This window comes from Cupressus sempervirens, chromosome 9 (genome assembly GCF_028749045.1).
Source record: "Cupressus sempervirens isolate cs-2001-9-10 chromosome 9, ASM2874904v1, whole genome shotgun sequence".
NCBI classification, from domain to species: Eukaryota; Viridiplantae; Streptophyta; class Pinopsida; order Cupressales; family Cupressaceae; genus Cupressus; species Cupressus sempervirens.
This window is the reverse complement of record NC_143126.1, coordinates 71507346-71527228: the sequence shown is the minus strand read 5'-3', so window position 1 is coordinate 71527228 and position 19883 is coordinate 71507346. Positions and strand designations below refer to the sequence as shown.

Here is a 19883-nt window from a genome sequence, read left to right as displayed (position 1 = left end):
ATAAAATAAATATATTACAATATAAATGAATAACTGATAATCATCCACTTATATACAATTAAGGTGACAATCAAATAAAAGGTATATATTGAATCATTTACATGAATAGTGGAAACAACAATAAAAATTCAACTTATGGGAAATATTGATATTATGATTAATAGTTGCCAAGCATACAAAGTTAAGTGCATATTGCAGACTATTCAATCTTCATAGTCCCTGAGGAATATAAGCAATATAAGATGTCGATAATTCAAACTAATAATCAGGGGTATTTGGATCATGTGTTAGGGAAACATTTGTGGCAATCTCTCCTAATGGTGGTCATGGCAATATCATTCACCATTTCAACCCTGCATCTAATTGATATCCTTTGAAAAGGTATTAGAATTGCATATAACCAAATTCATAATCAGTGGGAAGGTGGGTATCGTGTTTCCAATTATTGGCTGAGATTGATATAACATGTCAGGAGATATATTGTATAGTTCAGATAACAAACAAACTTCTGGGACTATGAAGATCGAATAGTAGTTTAAAATCAACATTCCATCTATGTAGTAAAGATGTGATGGAAAGCCTAGTATTAGGGCTGTGGTGAAGAGACCCACTCTTCCCTTCTTGCATCGTGGTACTTAAGATGGATTGATACTCGTTTCCAAAGGAGATATTGGAATAAAAGAACATAATTTGTTATTCATCACCATATCCCAGCATTGAACATTCTTTTATTCTTTCCATCTGGATCTGGATCATTCAGTGGATTTACAAAACACAGCACAAGCAATAAACATCATATCAACAACGGCGATAAGAATTTCAGACTGGCTATTCCGTAAATTCAACACATGAATCAGAAAAACTATTGCATGCACAAACTGAAGTAGATCAGAACAATGATGTTCATATTGCACATTGCTACGATAATTATACCTTCCTGGATTCATATAAGACCATAAATATATCAGAACTGGTCAGATATATTGCAGATTAATATTAAAACTCTCAGTATAAAGGATACAATATATACATTATATCAATGTTTAGTTATGTCAGAAAATCTGGCTAGATCTTTTATTGTATTAAGGTTCACATAGGGCATATGAGCCCATATATTTAATCAGTCCAACCTTTGCTACGACAGCATTTACCTTGCCTCAAGCAATTGGGACATAAAGTCATTTTGTTGATATATTCCATTATATACTGTCATCAACTAAGAATCAGATTTGTTGTTGGGCAACATATCCCTTATACATCCCTGAATTCATATAAGACCATAAATATATCAGAACTGGTCAGATATATTTAAGATCACTATTAAAACTATGAGTATAAAGGATACAATATATACATTAGATCAATGTTTGGTTATGTCAGCAAAACTGGGTAGATCTTCTATTGGATTAAGGTTGACATAAGGCATACACACCCATACACTTAATCAGACCAACCTTTGTTACAACATCATGTACCTTTCATAAGACATTCAGGACATAAAACCAATCTTGTTGATTGAAGACAAATTCCATTATATACCATCATCAACTGAGAATCAGAATTGTTGTTGGGTAACATATCCCTTACAAACTAGTCTTCATCAATATCAAGACACTCATTTATGATAAATAGAAGAGTGGTGTACAAGTTAAAGGCAGAAAGAAGTCTTGCAATTGGAGCCGTAACAGATCCAACAAAGGGACATCACAAATTCCATGATTTCCATCTTTCATCTCAGATTTTCCAACTCTCCCCATATCAGAACTTAACCCTGAAACCATCATACTTTTTGAATTGATTTTTTTTTTGTTTTTGATGGAGGTCATCCACAAACAAGTTTTAGGTATCCAATACGGGCCCACGTGTACCTGGAACCTCTTCGGCTAAGAGCCAAGGACAAAGGAGCACCCACACTACCAAATTCGCCCGGGGTATGATCTCGTCCTCATCCCTTATGATGTCTTCAAGCCTTGCACTCAGCAAGACTTGATCCCTGGTGGGCTCTTTGTGAGCCATTCAACTTCACCAATAGACCAAGGGCCCATTGACATTTTGAATCAAATTTGGCTAACTGTTGGGTGAATGTTTGAAGTCCATTAAGGCAAGATCAAGAAAACACTCTTGCCAGGTCAGAAATTTCACACTTCGTTGCAATTTGGCTTGCAGATTAGGAAATCTTATACTACTTTATAAATGCTAGCTTCTAATCACTTGAACATCTAGGATGCTCAACACTTTCACCTTTTCAATTCACCTAAGACTTGCAAAACACTGCAAAATTAAGCAAACCAACCACTAATTAAAAAAGCGAAAACCTAAGGGTCCCCATTTGCAATGGAGTGATGGTGTGAAAAGTTCACAAGTTAGATAACCAATACTATTGATCTTAGTTATTGATGCTTGCAGGGAATCCATGGAAGTGGAAGAGGGTGCTTGGGGATGTTGATGTGGAGCCAGGTGCATTGTGGATGCCACCTGGAAGTGTTAAGGTTGTAGCTTCTATCGAATTGATTTTATCATGAGATACCTTGTTGATGGTAAATCATCTTTAAGATAAATATCTTATATATATATATATATATATATATATATATATATATATATATATATATATATATATATATATATATAATATATTATATATGTAACATAATATAAATTATATATATTATACATTATATATTATTATATAATAATATAACAATATATTACATGTATGGTTAGTATATTAATATTACATATATGCTTAAAGATGAGTTATACATATGGTTATTTATTAACTAATGATGATTAACTATAGAGGCATGTCTCTTCATGAGACATATCTCCTCTCAATATTTATGAGTCTTGAAATCTGCATTTGGAAGACATCAATCACATTGGCAATGTTACTACATTTGCAAAAATGATCCTAGAAAAACAACATGGTATCAGAGCCAAATTGTAGATGTAAAAGAGGTTGAGAGATCTAAGAAATATATAAGCTGATTCGAAAGATTGCTTCAGTCAAATGTCTTCACATATAATATGTTGATTGAAGGGTGCAGACTGAAGAGTCAGAAATTAGAAGAGCATGGAACCAAATTTTGAAGGAGATGATAGACATAAAAACTTCTGCCGTGACCAAATCAGAGATCCTCAGCAGTTGACATGGATAGAAATGATATTAGAGTATAGTATTTTTTGCTTTGCCAGCAACATAGTTAGGCACTTGTGCGACTACACATCCACTTGTAACATTCATGAGCACATGATTAAGGCATTGCTAAATGAGATTTCATTCAGGCATTGCTACAAGAATATACATGGGGGGAGTAGTATGGATCTAACAAGAGATGCAAAGGATTTCTCATGATCATAAAAACATATTAGACATTTTAGGACAATGTTAATACATTTGCACGTCATCATTCGTAGTAGAAATACATCTTCAAATCATCATTTGAAGGATGAATACATCTATATAGACACCAATAAGACTGCATCCTACAGGTAACATCTCTATTCGGAGCCATCTTTACATGGGAGATATATCTATGACAGAACAAAGACGAATATTGTTTCCTTCGATATAAGCTGACGAAATCAACCAAAAGAATTAAATCATTTAAAACCATCGAATAATCGCAGCAGCACATACAAAAGAGCAACAAGCAATAGTGCATTCATCTCCTCCATGGATAGTAGATAAGGTAAAGCATGGACCAGTGTGGCAAGGTGTGCATTACATTATATTCAAATCATAAATGAAGAAAGAATGCCTGCGTAGTGACTGAAGCACTTACGAGCATTGAAGACGACCAATTTAATATCAGGTATTGGATAGAGATCTACCAATTATAATAGACACAATCAATAAAAACCCCAAGGATAAGCAAATGACTCCTATATGTTGCAAACACCAGTAGCACATAAGAACAAAAGTGGGATCATGTAGTTAATCCGGGTGACTGAGATAACTTTATTAGATACTACATAGTGACTTCCCTTAGAAAAGGTAATATGCACTATAAGGCACCTGTTGAATTAAGGTATGATTAAGAAATTAAATGCATGTTTAATGTTCTTCTATATTCTAATGTTATAAAGGAAAGAAACATGAGTTATAAATAAAGTAAAGACTACCAACGAGTAAGGTCACCAACAAAGGTAAAGAGGATTCAAACCAAATCAAATGCTTGTCCATTGTCCACATTGGATACCATACATTGAAGGTTACCCATGTGGGTGGAAGGTAGAGGTAAGTATTATATTACTTAAGATTATTAAATATGTATATAATAGTGATATGGGAATAATATACATTAGAATGTGTATATTATTCAAATTTATGGAATTATTGTTTGGTATTATTTTAAGCTAATGTTATATTATGTTTATCTTCGATATTCATTTAATGATATTTTATTATCAAGTTGAATACAAATATAAATGATTTTGTTTATTGAAATAAAATAAGAATATTTGTGATAATCAATTCTTTATATGAAAAATGTATATAAATAAAGCTAGTCATTATGAATAATGACATCAATCATGAAATTTATAAGGGTATACGGACAATGCATACATTCTAAGTTACAAATAGGAAGTATTATATTGATTCCATAGGAAAATAACAATATGTTGAAAATATCAATTAAAGTATATCTGTAGAAAATGGAACATATATATATATATATATATATATATATATATATATACTTAAATTAGATATTTTTTATATTGAAATAATTGGGATCATTCTTAGATTAATGTCTAATAGAATGAAATATCAAATGAAAGAAATATTGATGTACAAATGAGAATCTATTATCCTTGAGTATTTTATTTATCTAATCTTTGTAATATCTCGCTTACTTGTTTTTCTATATGAGCATTTGCCTTGATCTTTTCCTCCGAGAATGTTCTTGCAAGAAAAGGAGGATTAATATCAGATTCAGAGAGAGTCTAACACTTTGTTAAAGGAAAGTTTATTTTAGAAGCTTAAAAGATTTATGTTCAAAGGGATTCTGACACATCCGTTAGAGGGAGTAAACAGAGGATATGGTTTTGTCAAACTGTTAGTGATATCGATCATATTGATTCAAAGGGAGTAAACCAATGTTGTGATGGAATCTTCAGTGATCGATAAATTGTAACAGCCTCGACTAAAATTCATGCAACTATGTAAATGGGCCTACCCCTTGTGTACATCATAAGAATGTTGTGACTTTAATTTTACTATTTACGAGTCTCTCTTTGATAAATGAAACTTGATGTATGAGTTGTAGAGTCATTCAAGTGGCACAATCATACTCAATCATGATATTGGTGTATTGTGTATGAGTTTGTGTTCGCTTCTACTATTAAGCTTAATGAATGTTTGGAGCTTCAATGGATGAAAAGAGCAAGTTGGAACTTAGAAAGGTGTTGTCATATTTGATACAAAAAATTTCAACAATATAAGAATGAGTGGAAATTTTAGATTGTGGGGGGGGGGGGGGGAATAATAGTCAATGTTCCATTCCCACTTGAACCTTATTTAGAGGGGAGATGTTCCATTCTCAAATAATCTAAACGAACAATTTCTTAATCCTCATATGTAGATAAGTATTCATATCTTTTACATTTATCTACTCTTTGTAGGCTCTCTCTTATATGTAATCCTATACATACTATTAGGGTTATTTGTCTTGATCTTTTCCTTTATGTTTTGAAGATGTTCTTACAAGAAAAGAAAGTTGGTACTTTACACGTGCTACCAAATATTGTACAGACTCAATCTAATGATAGTAGCTCCAAAGACCTTGATGATCAAGATGGATAAAGTGAGGCTCTTGAAGTAAGTATCTTTGATGATTGAAATTATGAAATTCTTCTACATTAAGAGGGAGTATGACACTTCTTTGAAGGCAATGCAGGGGCTTAGAAGATTGATACTTAGAGGGAGTCTAGAAATACATGTGTGTGACTGCATGATTTTGATGGGCCTACTCCTATGTATATTATGAGGAAGTAATGACTAACCACCAGAAAGTCAGAAGATTGATATCAGATTTAGTGGGAGTTTGAAAGGCATCCTTGGGTGAAGATAGTTTCTATTGGAGTAACTAGAGGACCTGACTTCCTAGGATCATTGTTCAAAAAGAGAATTTTGAGGTGCAACCCTTTGTTAATGATATCTTCTCTACGACAAGAAGTTCTAAGTGAAATTCCTTGTAATGCATTTTTTTATGAGAGAATGAGGTGAAAGCCTTTGTGCCACCCTTTGACTAGGTTCATGGTGGTTACTATTTCACATATGATATGTAATGAAAGGTGACAATCTTTCATTGACATATATAAACAAAAGGTAACCATTATAAGATGATGATCTTATAAATGGTAGACCTGTTATCATGGTTCTTTGGGCCGGATTTTGCCGGACACCATGATAACGAACAATCAGAAGGTAACCATTATAAGATGATGATCTTATAAATGGTAGACCTGTTATCATGGTTCTTTGGGCCAAATTTTGCCAAACACCATGATAACGAATAGTCAGAAGGTAACAATTGTAAGGTGGCAATCTTACAAATGGTAGACCTATTATCATGGTGCTTTGGGCCGGATTTTGCCGGACACCATGATAACAAAATTATTATGGTTCTTTGGGCCGGATCTTGCCGGACACCATAGTTGCTACTATAGACCACACTTAAGGTGGTGTTTTTTAAAAGTAATGGAAATTACTTCAATTGTGTGTTATGAAAGGTGAGAAATTTAGTCTCGTAGTGAATTGAATATCATACTGAGATGATATCTCTTCTTATTCTTGAGAGCATAATGTGTTTTTTAAATCCTCCCTAGAGGGAGTGTTAAGGTCGTAGCTTCTATCGAATTGATTTTATCATGAGATACCTTGTTGATGGTAAATCGTCTTTAAGATAAATATCTTATAATATATACTATACATTATATATTATTATATAATAATATTACATATATGGTTAATATATTAATATTACATATATCCTTAAAGATGAGTTATACATATGGTTATTTATTAACTAATGATGATTAACTATAGAGACATGTCTCCTCTCAATATTTATGAGTCTTCAAATATGCATTTAGAAGACATAATCACATTGGCAATGTTACTACATTTGTACAAACAATCCTACAAAAAAAACAGGAAGCGCATCCTGGTTGCCCAAATGTGCTTCCAGGTGGCATCCACATGACACCCAGATGCATCTGTGGGCATCCAGATGCCAAACATCAGAAAAGATGCTTTTTTAAAGACAATTCAAAGACAATTCACTTTAAGGCACATTAAAACATGTTCTCTTTACATTTTTTTCTCCTAAACCCTAAACTAGCCCAAAAGAGGCCATTCCATCATTTTGCATCTCATATTATTTATAGCTAGGCTCTCTTCTCATTTGGTCTCCATTTTGGAATCTTGAAGGCAAGATGATTATTTTCAAAGAGTATCATTCATGGGGTGTGAGATAGCTTCCACAAAAAAATTTAAGCATCTAAGGTAAACATTTGATCCCATTCTTGATTTTAATGTTTTATTTTCAAGTTCTTTTTCATTTTAAAAAAAGAAAGAAATAAAGAAACAAGTTTAGCTATCTATTTCAGTAGTTTTCTATCATTTTTTAGCACTTGTATGCTTGATGTTCATTGTTTTTTTCTAATTTAAATTTAATTAATTTCCTATTATAGCAAGAAATTAGATTGTATTGTGCAAGAACCGTTGCCACCGATAGTCAAAGTTCAGTGGGAGGGCAAGATGCCAATGGTTTCAAAATTGATGTAGGATCTCTTACATGGAAACATACCACAAGAATGTCATGGGTTTTAGGAGGTGGCTCATATCTTTGGAAGTGTAATTATTATCAAAGTAACAAAGGCAAACCATTCAATAGGTCATATTATCAGGTCAAACTTCATTTAATGGGCCTTGCTAGCAATGGAATGACAATGTGCAAAGACATAGATGGGAAGGGGATGTCTAATGTACATATAACTTCATATGTAAAAGAATAAGAAGCTAATTTGGTTAAAAGTTCCAAAAATGTTTTTATCAATCTCCATCCAGAAAGAAAACAATGCAATTACCCATTGAACAAATTATTTCCTCCAAACATCCATTCTTGCAAGTACCTGTACTAGGAGTGGAAGAGGAAAGTAGATGCCTGCAAAAGAGGGCTATGGGGTACCACTTTATAATGGAGGCAAGAGAGCTTGTTAATCAAGCCATTGCATGTTGCCTCTATGCTAGTGGTCTTCCTTTAAACTTGGGGAGATCACCTTATTGGAAGCAAATGGTGGCAGCCATCAATAAAGCACCGACTGGTTACACAAGTCCTGGGCATGAGAAGGTGTATACCACTCTATTGCAAATAGAGAAATCTTGTGTATAGCGAGCTATTCAACCAATTCGAAATCCTTGGAAAACTTTGGGTGTTGCTATTGTTTTTGATGGATGGAATGATACCAAAAACCAACCATGAATTTTTTGTGATTGTAGTGTTGCCCAAAGGGACAATGTTTTTGAAGATAGTTAATCATGAAGGAGACATGAAAGATTCACAGTTCATTTCCAGAATTCCTATTTAGGCCATAGAGATGGTGGGTATTGAGAATGTGGTCTAGGTTTATAGATAATGCCAATAATTGTAGGGGTGCAAATGCTTTGGTTGGGGGCTGGTATGATTATATGTTTTGGACACCATGCATTGTACACTCCCTAAACTTGGTCATGTAACAAATTGGCACTCAAATAGATTAGGTGAACCAAATTTACCAAGAGGGGGAGGAGATACAAATGCTTGTGACGAACCATCACATGTCACAATTGAATTTGACCATTCACCAAATTGGAGTTGTTGAAGGTATATTACAATTACTATATTTAATTAATTTATTTAATTTGATGAATTTCTTGTCATTTTCAATTATCAAATTATATATAACTTTTCTTAATATTTATTTACAGATTGTTATTCACTTGCTTAGGTGGCTGAAACCTGTTTTGCATCTCGTACTATTGTTATGAGACGACTTGTCAAGGTGCAAGGGGCATTAATCCAAATGGTTTCTAGCTAGTGGTATATTGAAGGATTCAAATTCAAAGAGGGCACAAAAGGTCAAGGCGTTGATCTTGGATGATAGTTGGTGGGCTCGTGTGCAATTTGCATTAGATTTCACACTCTATCATGATATGCTTCATTTTGCTGATACAAACCAACCTTGTTCGGGGGATGTCTATGACGACATGGACACAATGGTAGAGAAGGTAAAAATTTCCATACAAACACATGAGAATGACCCCACACAATGTGAAGCCTTATGCAATCAACTAGAAACAATCATTCATCATTGTTGGGAAAAGATGATTACCCCATTGCACCTCCTTGCATATGCCTTATCTCCAAGGTACTATAGAAAGGAAGTACTTGCTATGCCAGATAGAGTAGTATCATGTGCGGATGAAGTTTCTAGTAGGTGCTACAAAGCTTTTGCAAGACCCTTCCAAGATGATGATGTGCACAAAAAAATTAGGACAAAATTTGACTTATTTGCTTCGGGAGCAAAACTTAGTCGAATTGTGATAAATGGACCAAAGTGACAAAGTGACATGAGAGCTATCACATGGTAGTACCTCTATAGTAAACTATTTAAGAATCTACAAATTCTCACAATCAAGATCCTCTCACAAGTAAGTAATTTTTGTTTTTTGTTTACCACTTGTATTCTACAATTCTTTAAACTGCTTTTCATTTCTATGTTTTACTTTAATTTTGTAAACATTGTCAATGTTGCAAATCTTCTGCTGTTGACCGGAATCAGAGTATATAGTACTTTATCCACTTAGTGAAGCATAACTAGTTGGGCTCAAAAACAGCTAAAGACTTTATTTACATTCATACTTGAGTCTTTTGTCACCTAAGGAGGAACACTACAAGAAAGGGGTAGCCAACCTTTGGGATGTAGAACTTGACTATGCAAACTTGGATTCAACAATTCAAGATCTTACTACAATCATGGATGATGGTTTTGATAACTTCATGACACATGGTGCATCTAACACAAGTGAAACCATTTTCGGTTCAAATGATCTTGAACTTGCAACAGTTGGAGTTGGAGATGATGATTTTTTTGTGAATCCATATGATTTGAATTTCAATTCATGAACATTTAATCATGAACATATTACAATAATAGATAATTGTCTATCATTAGTTAATGGTTTTGATAACTTCATGACACATGGTACATCTAACATAAGTGAAACCATTTTCAGTTCAAATGATCTTGAACTTGCAACAGTTGGAGTTGCAGATGATGATTTTTTTGTGAATCCGTATGATTTCAATTTCAATTCATGAACATTTAATCATTAACATATTACAATAATAGATAATTGTCTATCATTAGTTAATGGTAATCTATTGTAAATATCTAGTTAGCTTTGGTTAGCTTTTGCTTTTTTAGCTTTATTTGTTAGAATAGAATATTTCTATTCTTTTTTATAGTTTCCTAAGGAAACATCACTTTATTCTTTTGTATAAATTGACCTTTCAGTCTCTATTAATAACAAGCAAGTATTTACCAGTTACATCTATAATATGGTATTAGAGCCTAGACTTCAAATTTTTTATAATCTTTTATAATTTCTTTCGAAATTATCTGCTCCAAAAAATTTTGAAATTCTTTTTGAAGTCTTTTACGTGCTTCGTAATACCTAGTCACGGCTAGGGTTTCAAAGACAAATTTGTGAATTCATTTGAAAAAAAAGTTGTATTTTCTTGGGCTTTTTTTCCTTCTAAAAATCACAATCTGCAAATCAGTGATTTCTTGGGCGTTATTTTTTCTTGGGCATTTTGGTTTGTGTTGTCCTTGCAAAAATGCCTTTGTTCTGGAACAAATCGGGCATCATTTTGCCTACAAACATCTTTTTTTTTGCCATTTTTTTACCTCTATGTCTGTCGACTATATTATTTTCGAAACCCTAATTTCTAAGCTTGAAAAAATATTTTGATTTCAGATTCTTGGTGGGTTTTTTGAGAGTTCATCCTAGTTGTCTGTTTTTGCTAGGTGCCTCGATTTTTGAGCCAACGGATCCAAAAAATTACAGCATATTCCTTCTAAGTTTTTCGAGCTCTCTTTTGGGTCACTCTTCGATTTTTCTGAGTCTTCCATTTTTTATCCTTGAAGAACATGCCTTCACAGATTTTCATAGTTTTTCATTGAAAAACATGCCATGGCATCTCTGACAAACATTCTGCTTGAGCATAACTCCAAATTCAATGGTCAAAATTATGGCACCTGAAAGCAGCGGATCATTGCAATTTTTGAATATTGAAACACCAATCAACTTGTTCTGTGTGTTATGAAGCGTCCGACTTCTCCAGGTCCTGATCAAGATACATGGGATCTAAATAATTGAGAGGCAGTGATGCTTCTCAAATTATCTGTGGCTGATGATTAGCTTTCTCAGATTCTATTCGGCAAGATAGCTGCCGAGATTTGGACACATCTCAAAGGTCTTCGTGAGACTTCTGACAAAAGCAAAGCCTTCTTTTTGAAAAACACTCTGTTTGCTATTGTCATGGATGAATGCACCTCGCTCCAGGCACACCTAAATTGGATTCAAGAAATCCGTGATCAATTACTTGCCATCGATCGCAAGATGGAGGAAGAAGATATTGTGGCTATCACTCTTCGAAGTTTACCAAAATCCTGTGAGCATTTTATCGAGACTCTCAACATCACATCTTCTGGTGTTGATTTGAAGTTTACTGATCTCTGCACCCTTTTGCTTTAGCAAGATCGGTGGAAACAACAGTTTGGTAGTAGCTCCAGTTCCACCTCCATAGAGCAAGCCTTTGCTGCGGAATCCTTTCAGAAGGATAAAGGAAAGTTTCAACAGCCATCTCAGCAGAAGTCTTCTACTCTAGCATCAGATGGTTCCCAAAAGAACATTCAATGGAACAATTGCCACAAGTTTGGACACATGAAGGTTGAATGTCGGAAATGCTTAGTTGCACAGTTTAAGCAATTAGGTTCGCAACCCAAAGTGAACGGTGCAAAGCACATTGAGCAGGTGGAATCTGCCTTTTACGCCTTCATGGCTAAAAGACCTACAGATCATGTGAAGTTGTCTGCCTGGTACATTGATTTAGGTGCCTCTCGTCATTTCACTCACCGCAGAGACTTGTTTACTGGCTACTAGCCTTATTCAAATTCTGTTATTTTTGGTGGTGGAGCAGAGTACACGGTTGTTGGCAAAGGGAACATTTAGATTCAGTCTGTTGGGAGGAATCTCATATTCCTTGATGTATACTACATTCCAGGGATGGAACTAAATCTACTCTCAGTTAGTCAGTTGCTGCAACATTCTCCACACTTGGTAGTCACCTTCAATTCACATCAGTGCACAATCATTGATCGGGCAACTAAGTCTATTGTTGTAATAGGTCTTGAGGATCATGGCCTTTTTAGATTTACTGATTCTGGTGATTCTCAAGACTTAACTATGGTTGCTCGGTGGTCTTCTGTCAGCACACTTTGCCATCAATGATATGGGCACTTAAATGTGCATTATCTCTTATAGCTTGCTTGGGATGAGCTTGTTCTTGGATTGCCAGAGATTTAGACTCAACAGCTTGGAGTTTGTGATGGATGCCAGGCTGGGAAGCAACATTGCACACCTTTCACTAGTGATGATTCATGGCGAGCTTCTCAGGTAGTTCAGCTTGTTCATGCCGATATCTGCGGCCCTATGCCCACTCCTTCTGTTCTTGGGTTTAGGTATTTTCTATTGTTTGTTGATGATTTTAGTAGAAAAATGTGGGTGTATTTCCTTAAAAAGAAATCAGATGCATTTCTTGTATTTCAGAAGTTTAAACCTTTAGTTGAAAAAGAGTCTGAGAAATCTATTATTACTCTTAGATTAGACAATGGGGGGAATTTTGTTCTAATGTTTTCTCCAACTTCTTGGATACACATGGCATCAAACACCAGTTAAACACACCCGACATGCCACAACAGAACAATGTAGTTGAATGTCGAAATAGGACAATCACCAAGATGGTTTGATCCATGCTCGAACACAGACATGTTCCGAAGCAGTTTTAGGCAGAAGCAATTAACACTACAGTTTATCTGTTGAACTGGTCACCCACAGTGGTGGTCAAAGGTAAAACTTTGGAAGAGGCCTGGTCAGGTCGCCAACCCAAAATTAGTCACTTGAAGGTTTTTGGCTCCCTTGCTTTTGTTTGGATCTCTGATGCGTCATGCACCAAGTTGGATGCCAAGAGTTAGAAACTGATACTTGCTAGATATAGCAGTCTTCACAAAGCCTACCGCTTGATCGATATTGAGACATCTCATCTCATCTACAGTCGAGATGCAGTGTTTGATGAGTAGCGAGGACCATTCATGCCTGTTTCTCTTGTTCCTGATCCAGTAGACCAGCCTATGATGGCTCATGATTTCGGAGTTCGGCTTCCATTAGGCCCACTTGATGGGAGGGCTCCAGTAGCTCCTGCAGCTCCAGTTATACCAGTGATACCTATATAGACACCTCCGGCTTTGTAGATGCTTTCCCTGAGTTTGATCCAGATTCATCTGATGAGGATCTTGCTAATTAAGCATCTCTTGGTACTAATGTTGGTCATTCTCCTATACGGCCTAAGTGGTGGGCTAAGACACTTGTTGATCTTCGTGATGATGAGCTCATTGATGGGAGAACTGCTTGGAGAAAGAGAAAAACTATAGACTCTGTTAGCTTTGCTCTCATGGCCAACATTCACAGTGTGTTTGAACCTCAAACATATTCCGAGGCGAAAGGAATTCTAGAGTGGGAACAAGCCATGACGTCTAAACACCAGAGCCTATTGAAGAACAATACCTGGGTCCTTTTTGATCTTCCACCAAGGAAGAAACCCATTGGCTACAAATGGGTCTACAAAATCAAATACAAATCGGATAGTACTTTGGATAAGTACAAAGCTCGTTTAGTGGCGAAGGGCTTTTCTCAGTGTTAGGGCATTGATTATGAGGAGACCTTTGCTCCTACTGCAAAGACAAGCACCATCAGATTAGTCCTAGCCATGGCAGCACAGTTTGGCTGGAAGGTCCATCAGATGGATGTCAAGAGTGCTTTCCTAAATGGTAATCTCCTTGAAGAGGTCTACATGATAGAACATAGACGTATATGATATGGCTTATTGAATATTCAGTTATTAGTTATTTGAATTTGAATTTGAATATTTGTGAACTATTAGATATCTTAATTAATGGTATTGGTGAAGTATCATACTATAATTTTGTATATTTCTTTATATATATATAATGCATCCGCATCCCTCCAAAAACTATTTTACACATCCATGCACCTGAATCGGTAACTAAGTTCTTGATACGTAATAACAGACATTGTACATTTCAGGAGCTTAAATCTTTTGTTTGTGAAATATTTGCTGGTTGTCCATACTCATAGTGGTGGCTGGCTATAATTTACTGATCTATTTGCCTTGCCAATGCTGGATGATGGTTTTCTCGTCCGTACCATAGTTTGAGAGTTGTGGAGCTAAAGGTGCCTCTTTTGTGGAGAAGAATAGAGGTGCCATCCAAGTGATGAGCTTAGACATGGATGGTTGGTGATGCATCCTGCTGGGACATTTGGCTGGTTGTGGGGTCTTTAAAGCAGATTTTGTTCTCTCTCTTGCATAGTTTGCATAGATTGGATTTTTCTCTTGAGTTTGTTCTAGGTAGTGGCTTTCACTTTCACTGAGTGCCTGGGCCTTTAAAGACACGGCACTTTTGTTAGTTGGTGGCATTTGCTATTAGTATATTCCTGCACTATATTTTTGGAAAGGAAAACAACAAACAATACATGCATAAGTTATTCTGATTTTGAAGCATAACATATGGAAGGATAGGAGATATTATAAGCAAACTCTTAATAACAATGGTCAAATTAGGAACTCTTCACCTCCTGGAGGTTCTCAAGAGTAGTAGTTTTATTCCATTGGGTTAAAAACTTAAAAATCATGTGTACAAATGTTGAAAACAATTATTACTCCTACATTTCTGTATGTTTGTCAGTCCTGCTTTACCTATGTTTTCATCAAGGTTGACTATTTTGGGGCATTTTTTTGCAGAAGCTAATGAATTGCAAATTAAATTGTGGAATGCAAAAGTATATTATCAGAATATATAAAATGAATCACTAATTTCCCACGTCAATCAATTTATGAATTTTGTGTACACAAGCATTTTTAAAATTAAAACCATTTTGGGCTTCACTAATAAATTACCTGCAAAACAATTTTTAAAATTTCATGCAGAGATCATTAAAATTTAAAATACATGTCTTAGTATTTTCTTTTAGTTATTTCAACTCTTATCAACTAGTTATTCACAAGAGGGAAAAATATCCTTGTAATTCATATAAGAATTTTTGTAGAAGTTCCTTAGTTTTTGAAGAACATTCCTAGGAGCCAAACGTTTCTGAGATGAGGGATGATTCCAGGTATGAGTTTTTATATAACTCTGAACAAGAGGGGAGACAAATGAAGATGCTAGGGAGATAAAGTTTCTTAAAAAAGGATGAATCCTATGTGCCTGAGTTTTTGCTTTACTGAAGAAAATGTAACTAGAGGTGTACACTGTAAACATAAAATGGATAAACTGTAGGATTCAAAGGTCATATGGGTGAATCCTTGTGAAGCTCAAGAAGATTCATAGTGGTTTTCAAATCTTGGTAAACTCCCCATGTTTGGGTGACCTTGAACAGCCAACATCATATAGAAGTTTTTAAATTTCACGTCGACTAGTGATTCAAGTAGATCAATGAGACATCCGGTCTTAATATAACAAGGGAGCCCCATAAAACAAATTCTATATCAGATCACTGAGAACTAACTAGATTAGAAAAAGGCCTCCCACACGGGATGAACCTTTGATGGCATTACTACACATGCTAGGAGTCACATCCCTTTGGATTACAGGTATAGACTCTGTTGGAGAAATGAGCCACACCCAAACTGTAAAAGGGCTGGTAACAGAGTGGGTCTGTAGCTCAGTGAAAGAGCATACCGGCCTACAAATGAGAGGTACCATATTTGAGTCCTAGCTGGTCCATAGAAAGTTCATCAGCAGAAATACTGGAAATGTAAAAAATAAATTATATATAATAATTGGCTATCCAAAAGAAATTCCTGTAGCCAGAAACCCGGATCAAATAGAGAAAGCAAGCGTGGACCTTAGTTGGATGCACGTGTGTGTGAAAGTGTGAATGATAAGTCTACCACAGGTTTTGGTGGGTTAAATAAATGACAGTCTAAGATGAGTCGAATCTACAAGTGTAGTTGATTTTGTGATAGTGTTTTCTTTTTCCTAATCATAACCATTTACATGTTAGGGCCATGTACCTTAATCTTTAAACTATTAAACTGTAAGGGCCTTTGGTGAAAACAAAGTTGAGTGTATATGTAAAGTTAAAGAGAGTATGATTAATTTTGCATAAGTAGAAGTATAACGAATGATCAAGGTATAACCTAGTGTTTTGGACTCTTTTTACAGGTATGGTATGTCACCATTTGAACACTCTCTAGGGGAAGCTGGAGGAAGCCTACAATTAGCAGTCATGAGCGGTCAAATAAAATGGCCTCCTGGGCCTAGCCCTCCCTACCCAGAATCACTGCATCAATTTGTAACATGGATGCTTCAACCTCAAGCTGCTATCCGCCCCTGTATCGATGATATTATTATTCATGTAGACAAATTGCTCTCCAAATTTTCTTCTTGACCAGTTCTTATTTGCCCCAAGTTGCATTGCTTATGCCATTCTTTGTAAGTTGATTTGATGATTATTGGTAGTTTGAACATATTCGCTAAATGGTATTTTAGTTTGGATGACTAAGATGTGTATTTATTCAGATTTGTCCATCCTTCTAGCTGAATCTTTAATCTGTAAAGTTGGAATATGACACTGAAGTATGAGATTGCTGTATTTGGCAAGATCAATTTGTTTTATTAGCATGAGCTGAAATAAGCTAAGAGTATATGATTAATATGCAAAGTTTTGTTCAGATTGCCACCACACTTATTTTAACACAAGCTGTTTGTTTATTCATGTTTCACTTAAGCACTTGTATGTGAGAATTGTGATGCTCTCTGTTTCTGAGAGAACCTTCTATCATGTTGCAGATTGCTCATTTTTTGTAGAAGGTTCTTTATTTGTTTGATATAACTAGTGGCATCACTGAGCATTTGGAGCAATGAGCTGTGTGACTGCATTTATCAAGAAGTCTGAAAAACAAAATGTATCTTCGATTTTGTTCTACCGTCTCCATATGACTGCAAATTTGCATAAGAGAGGATCATGGGATTGATTTCCACATTAATATGTTAATCAATGGTCTTAATGCATTTCTTCTATTGGTGACTAAATCCATGGACTAACTCAAGCTGTAGCTCTCATAAAGTAGTAGCATAGAAGGTACTTTGTAAACTGAAAGATCTGAAATACTAACAATATTCTCAAATGACAGTTTACAAGATCACAATCCCAACTACTAGATTTTTGTTTTCAATAATATTATTTACTTTTCCAATCCAACTTGCAACACCATATTTTTGGTTATAATTATTGCAAGGAATAACCTGGATTTTGTGAAAATCTGATATTAGAATATGAAAGCCTACAAGAAGCAAACACAAATGGTTAGCTTCTTCCATCAATTTCCTTACCTACTTAATTTGTCAATCCTTTGAGAAGTAGGTTAGTTGAAGGTTGTATAAGGCAAATGATTTTAAGAATATATATTGTAAGAATGGCTGCATGTGAACCATGAGAAAACGCTTGCTAGTCACTAAATGCTTTGAGAATATAGGAGCTGGTAAATATAGTCTATCATAGTACAAAGACACCAGTATGGTGCATTGTACCAAGATGCCTTGTAGACAAGCAAAGGAAACCAACAAATTTCCCCAAGGCTTCAAGTGACACTTTCAACCAGTGAAACTCGGGGACTCGCACGACCACCCACCTACCCCCACCCCTCAAAAAAAGGAGGAAAATAAAACTTGAAGTACTTAGAGTACTTGGGTACCCCACCTCAACCATTCCATAACCATGCCACCATTAGGATGTGTACAAGAATTTTGATTTTTGAATGTTACAATGGAGTATGTACTATGTTACTATTTTAAATGTTTAATGGTTTCGTGTTGTAATTCTGCAATGTTCAAGTATTTCATTTTGGTATGTTATACAAAAACAATATTTCAAGTTCTATATGTATAGTGTACAACACCCCCTGCCCCTCATTCCGTCCTCCACTATCCCCCTGTTGTCCCCTTGTTGTCCTTAAATTGAGGCCCTTTGTCCCCCCTTATCTCAATTTCTTGATGTGCCCTGACATTAATTTTACACTGCTTTCAACTACAATATGAAAATACAAAAAATGATAAAAGTGTTACTTTACCTCTCATTTAGGGTGAGTTGGGGTATACGGGGTTAGTTGGAATGTGAAGTTAATTTTAAAGTTTGTAAATTTTTAATGGGGATGGCCAAACATCCTCCAGATGATTGGGGACATCATAGACACCCCACTTGTCCTAGGGATGGTGGGCCCTACGGCTTTGTTTTTTGGGGCATCCCCAAGTTTTTGAGATTTCCACTTATGGTTTTCCAAAAATTGAGGAGTTGGGGATGTGCCCTAGATGCAACCCTGTCCACATAATGTTTTGAAAAATGAAGACATCCCAAAAATGCTAGGAACATCCTTAGATTTCATTTCACAATGTTATGAACATCAAAGTAAATGATAAATAATAGAATAAGAGCTAATAGGCTCAATCAAACTTATATATAAAACAAAGTGATAGATTGGTGACAAACAAGCTTTGGTATTAAAAAAAATGGGTGAAAAGTAATGCCCACACTTTTTTCAATACATTTCATCTTTTGGAAAGTAATCTATTTTAAAAGGGAGATATTGTCTTATTATACAAGCTATGAATCTCTAAACTAGTTGATGTTTAGTTCTGCCTCATTACAAACATTTTCTCATGAGAACATTGATTGTTGGAAGCCTACAAAGGTAGAATGTGGTTTCTAGGATTGAGAAACCAACATCTTGGTAGATTTTCAATAAATTCTTTAAATACCCTGCAAGGAAAATGAAGAACAAAGAATTGAAAATGTAAACCTATTTTAACAAGGCCACATGTTGAACAAAACCCATTGAGTTGTATGAGACTACTTGCATAGAAGCCAACACACAATACAACAATGAGATACAACCATAACAAACTGAAGCTTGCAAATACTAATTTAAAGGTAGATGAAGGCTTTGACAAAACCAAAAATAGGCACAAATGAACAGAGGGTTTTATTCATGAAAAGCTAGATATTGACAAACATATACAAGAGGTAGAGAATGTTTCACCATATATCATCATGGATTAAAAAATAATACAAAATAGATGCTCAAAAGCCCATATCTAGACATTTTACACACAAATGACAAAGTTTTTGCCAATTAAGTCTCATCGTTTGCAAATTAACCAAATATAATATTTGCTATGTTAAAGAGAAGAAGACAAAGCATGGGAGTAGGAGATGATTGAAGAAACAAATGTTCATGATCCCCTTTGAATCTTGAATGAAGAAGCCCCATTTTGGTAGCTAATATTGTTAGAAACCTTGAAATTAATGATTGAATGTTAAAAAATGACCCCTTGAATGATGGGAGAGAAAATAAATGAAATGAAAGATTGGTATCTTCCATGTGCTATTATTTTCCTTTACTTTTTTCGCATTTCCACACTCTTTACATGTTGGAAACTTGTTATTCACTTTCTGTAACCACCACTTTCCTTTG

General features: G+C 35.1%; 1 protein-coding gene across 5 annotated transcripts in view; it reads left to right on the top strand.

Annotated features, from left to right (window-relative positions):
• Positions 1-17084, top strand: part of PK3 (serine/threonine protein kinase 3) — a 169774-nt gene extending 152690 nt beyond the window's left edge. For all 5 annotated transcript variants that reach the window (XM_089799010.1, XM_089799009.1, XM_089799011.1 and 2 more), the window contains one exon: positions 16576-17084. In XM_089799010.1, the coding sequence (XP_089655136.1) occupies positions 16576-16801 (226 nt within the window). In that variant the 3' untranslated portion in view covers positions 16802-17084. The remainder of the gene's footprint in view (positions 1-16575) is intronic.
• The last annotated feature ends 2799 nt before the right edge of the window (positions 17085-19883 follow it).